Source organism: Castanea sativa, chromosome 8, assembly GCF_040712315.1.
Source record: "Castanea sativa cultivar Marrone di Chiusa Pesio chromosome 8, ASM4071231v1".
NCBI classification, from domain to species: Eukaryota; Viridiplantae; Streptophyta; class Magnoliopsida; order Fagales; family Fagaceae; genus Castanea; species Castanea sativa.
The window spans coordinates 42494562-42499960 of NC_134020.1; the positions used below are offsets into that span (position 1 = coordinate 42494562).

The 5399-nt window shown below is 37.1% G+C and overlaps 1 protein-coding gene across 1 annotated transcript; it reads right to left on the minus strand.

Moving 5' to 3' along the window:
* Positions 1-942: 942 nt before the first annotated feature.
* On the minus strand, positions 943-3984 carry LOC142606711 (small ribosomal subunit protein bS16m/bS16c-like). The gene is made up of 5 exons (XM_075778046.1): positions 3735-3984; positions 3493-3630; positions 2514-2559; positions 1478-1677; positions 943-1378 (listed from the first exon to the last, which is right to left on the minus strand). Exons 2-5 carry the CDS (start codon positions 3623-3625, stop codon positions 1299-1301), a joined length of 459 nt encoding a protein of 152 aa, XP_075634161.1. The 5' UTR covers positions 3626-3630; positions 3735-3984; the 3' UTR covers positions 943-1298.
* Positions 3985-5399: the final 1415 nt, after the last annotated feature.

A 5399-nucleotide genomic window follows, 5' to 3' on the forward strand; every position in this document is an offset into this window, starting at 1 on the left:
TGTTGTTGTGGTTCTGCCGATCTGGGTATGTGTTTGTTGTTTGGTTGCTGGGTTTCTTTTTTGGGAATGTGGGTTTGAGTTCTTCCTGGGTTTGATGGGGAAGAACACGAAGAACACCTAGTTTTTTTTTTTTTTTTTTGAGAAACAAGTTGTTTTTTTAATTAAATTAGATTTAAGGTTTTTTTTTAAATTTAATTTCTTTTTTATATAAAATTTCTGACGTGACTTTATTTAAAAAAATTAAAATGCTGACATGGCATTTAAAATTTACCAAATAATCTTTTTTAATAATATTTTAATAGCCACGTCAGCGCCACGTCAGCAAATAGGGCCTTCCGTTAGCCACGTCAGATTTCTCCGTTTCTAGCCTGACGGAAAGGACCATTTTAAAAACGATTTTCTTTTTTTAGGGATGACATTAGCCAAGAAATCAATTTTGGGACCAAAATAGGAATTGACCCAAAATGTAGGGACCAAAAGTGCATTTTCGCCTTCATTTTATTCTATAAATAGAAATTTTTTTTTTCCCCCTAAAAATATAGCTGTGACTGTGACTGTGACTGTGACTTTTTATAAAGAATAATTTTTTTAAAATATAAAGTCATAATAATACATTTGTGCTCTATGCCATGTGTATGAATAAAATGATTTACTCATTAAGTTAATTAGAATTCACTTATTTTTATGAATTTAAAAATAAATATTAAAAAAAAAAACCACACAAACTAAATTTGATTTTTTTTTATTTTTTTATTACTAGCCTTTAATCACATGGATAAACCATGTCTAAGTTTTTATCCAAACAATTTTTTTTAAAATTATTAAAAGTTAATAATGCTATGGACCATCCACTAGAACGATGGCCCAATCGGCCTCAACCTAAGGTAAAACCTTAATCATAAAGGTCTGTCCTCAAAAACTTCTTTACACATGTTTTACAACTTTTTAAGTTTGAACAAAACAGAGAGCATTCTCATAAATTGGAGAGTAGTATCCTAAACATTACATTCACAGAACCACAAATCAGCTTCCCACAAAGAGGATATCTGCAAGGAAGTCAATTATTCTTGGATACTTTGCTCTCAAATCATTCTCAATGAAACTACTTGTGTGTAGTTCAAGGAGGGGCAAACTTGGCTGGGAATTTCGGAACACACACACACACACACACAAAAAACCACATCAAGTACATCTACATTCATGATTCAACCCTATCTGTGATGCAGCAAAGTACCAATATCACAACACAAGCTGCTGCCTTCCCAGAAAAGATGAGACTTATTGCCCAAACTTGAAAGTTAAGCAAGACCAGGCTGCTTCTCTGGAGGATATCCGAGTAGAAACAAAGATTCTTGAGACCCTGGATACCCCCCTCCCCCTAAAAAGAGATAAAAGAGACAAGTATAAGAAGAAAATCTTAAAAACAGCAATGAAGAATTTCATGATGTACTTGCGCCTTCTTCACCATCTACATCACCTTCAGAGTCCTTTGCCTGGTCAGCATTAAGTGGCTTCTCAAGGTTCAAGATGCGACCAGTCATAGGATCAACAGGACGTGTGTCACGTGGCCCACCTTTACGTCCCATTGCCATCATTGGCGGAGGAGGAAGTACCCCTGCTCTGAAAAGTATGCGCTGCACAGGTTCTGAGGGTTGAGCCCCAACAGATAGCCAATATCTGCAGACAGCATGTGTAATTCAAAAAAAAGAATTAAATACGAGGGGCCTTTGTCACATTCAACCAAAAAGCACGGATAGGGGCAATTGCTTAGATATTTTACTCAAATAGAAACACTTTCATAGTTGACAAAACATCCAGCATGTTTAAATCCTTCAATTCTGATCCAGAAATGCAGAACAAATAAATATCCAAAGTAGAAAAGTTTCAAATTTTAAACTTCAAATAAATTAAAGTTTATTCCACTTCAAAGCAGCCAAGTTGTAATATATGTATATATATAAACAGGGCAAAAAAAAAAGAAAAGGATAACATCTAAGCCTTTTCTAGGGCATTGCAAAAATAGGTAACTATTCAATCTAGGACTAGGGAATTTCACATTAAGCAGAAGCTCATCTGGTATAGAGCAATATAAAAACTATACAAGGTTCCAGCTGTCTTACAAGTGATCATCAGGATAGCCCCAAAATTTTCCCGTGAAAAATGTAAAGACCAGGCCTTGGCCTAACCAACTCAATCCTGAAGTTATAGTGTTTGCATAAGTAGCTTAGATACTAAACAAAAGATTCAAAGTGCATCTTAGGAGAATCCATCAGAAACCATCTTGATATCAACAGTTGAAGAGACATTGCCCCTAATTGCAATTTCTTAAAAAACCAACCCTCAAGAGTTGAACCATGGAAAAATAGTTGATGGCTATACAATAAAGATGGTCTATCAACTGTGTGAGGCAACTTTTGATCAGGTTAACATGTTCAAAAGCTACTTTTCACTAAGAATTCAAAGCATGTCAATTGAAAGTAAGAAAGCACTACAATTTGAAGAAAACTACTTACTTCACCCTTTCAAAATTAAGACCCATTCGTTTGCCACCATCTTGGCCTACAAAAAAGAAACACAAACTTGAGTTAATCTTCTTTGTTGCTTTTGTATCATAATGAAATAAAAATTTACCAATCCAATTATTTCAATTTTTCTTTCTTAAAAGATATCAAGGTTTTAAGATTCAAAAGTCTAAATATATTTCTTTTCTAGGTTGCAACAATTCCTCGGCAACAATACAGTGAGCCTCTATTGGTTACCACGAGGATTGAAAGGAAAGAACAAAGATTTCCTCCAAACTAGATTGGAGGAATCTACTCCAACTTATTATGTGGCGTTTCATATAACCATCCACATATATTAAATCGCATAAATCATTAAATCATTTAAGCATGTCACATGACTATTAAATAGGTCATGTAACAAAATGTACACATGGATTATGAACTGTCATGTAATGGGTTGGATGAAAATTTAGCAGACAATAACATTTCCAAGCATTTCATTGTTGTCAAAGCTGTTAGCACGCATCTGAATAGACGCCATCATCATTTGCAAGGCCGAGGATGCAACAAAACAGTTCTAGAAATAACCTATCGCGCATAAAATAGAATTACAAATCTTAAAATTTTAAAATTTGTCTTATTCTTGGTTTCAGAGAACTAAAAATCCAACCTTTCTAAGCCCAACAGCCATACTATGCTCAGCTGAGTACAGGGTTTTTTTTTTTTTTTTGTGGTGCCACTAACATTTCAGTCCCATATGTTTTCCCAAATTTACTCAACAAAAAAAAAAACCAATACTTTGTATCAAAACCCACATGACATTCCATATGGAAGTAAGATTTGCAACCAAAAAAATCTAATCTTTGTTAAAGGGCATAAAGAAATTATAGAGATAAGTTAGTTTAGTTGTTAATCATATGACAAAAATACCAACAAAAAAAGAAATTTAACATTCACTTTAAAATGAAAGTAACTCAAAGAAATGTACCTGGCAAGGGATTGTAGTAGCCTAAGACTTCGAGGTGCTTGCCATCACGAGGAGATCTGCTATCGGCAGCCATGACCCGGTAAAAGGGTTTGTTTTTGCATCCGAACCGAGCCAATCGGATCCGAACCGGCATTTTCTCTGTCGATAATCAACAATCAATGATAATACACCAAATTAACAGAGGAAAGTGGATGAAATCGTGGGGTTCGAAGATTGTAATTTGAAGAAGATGAGAGCTTTACCGTTTGTAAATTCCTAAATTTAGGGTCGCTGAGAGAGAGGAGACGAGTTTCCACGATTAGGGTTTAAGGAGACCAGACAGGGTTTAAGGAGAGACGGATAATATTTCACTGTAGTTACTTAGTACTTGCTGATACCAGGAGTAAAGTCGACGAACCCTTTTATATTCATTATCCACTATGTAATTCTAATTTCTATTTACCAATCTTTTTTTCTTTTTTCTTTTTCTGTTGAGAAAGGGTTTCAACATCCGCTCTGACAATAACAGTCAAGCTATTTATCAATCTATTTACCAATCTGATTACTAAAAAAAAATTAAAATTATAAAAAACTGATTATGAAAAGGAGGAACTTATGTTACATTACATACAAATAAATTCTCTTTTTTTAAATGTAAAAGGACAAAATTTTGGCTACAAATTTTGTTGTAGTCTAAAACTACAACTCTCACTTAAAAAATTAACAGGTCTATATATTTTGAAAATCTAATTGTTACATTGTGATAGGGAATATTTTTACTAATTAAAAATATTTTCTAACATCCTAGAGTCTTCGGTCACCAAAAGCATTATGAGCTTACCAAAAGAATCTTCGGTCACCAAAAGTATCGTCAGTCACAAAGGGAGCGTGACACCATGCGCCACATTGTGCCCTAACAATTGTCATGTATCAATGGGTCGTCAAGTCCCAAAGGGTCATTAGGGACCCAGCGATCGTCAGGTACCTTCCCTGACAACCACACCACACGCTTCGCCCTGACGGTCATTGCATATCAATAAGTTGTCAGGTACCCAACGATTGTCAGGCACCTTCCTTGACACTACACAACACGCTTCGCCCTGACGGTCATCATGTATCGATGGGTCATTAGGTACCAAGGGGTCACCAGGTACCCAACGGTCATCAAGTATCTTCCCTAACACCGCCCCACGCGCTCTGCCCTGACAATCGTCATGTATCAATGGGTCGTCAAGTACTAGGGGGTTGTCAGGGACCTAGCGGTCGTTAGGTACCTTCCCTGACACTACGCGACGTGCTCTGCTCTAATGATCGTCACATATCAATAGGTCATCAAGTACCAATGGGTCATCAAGTACCTTCCCTAACACTAAGCGACGCATTCCGCCTTGACAGTCATCATGTATCAATGGGTCGTCAGGTACTAAGGGATCGTTAGGGACTCAGCGGTCATCAGGTACCTTCCTTGACTTTGCGTGTCACGCTCCACCTTGAAGGTCATCACGTATCAATGAGTTGTCTAGTACCCAACAGTCGTTAGGTACCTTCCCTGACACTGCGAGACACATTCCGCCCCGATGGTCGTCACGTATCAATGAGTCGTCAGGTACCAAGGGTTCATTAGGGACCTAGCGGTCGTCATGTATCTTCCCTAACATCGTGCGACACACTCCACCCTAATGGTTATCACGTATCAATAGGTTGCCAGGTACATAAGGGTCGTCAAGGACCTAGGAGTCGTTAGGTACCTTCCCTGACACTATGCGACACATTCCGCCCTGACGGTCATCGCGTATCAATGGGTCGTCAGGTACCTTCCTTGATACCATGCGATATATTCTGCATTAATGGTAGTTACGTATCAAGGGGTCGTTAGGTACCTTACTCATTGCCCAAAACATGCAGACACTAACTCGTCTAAATCAATA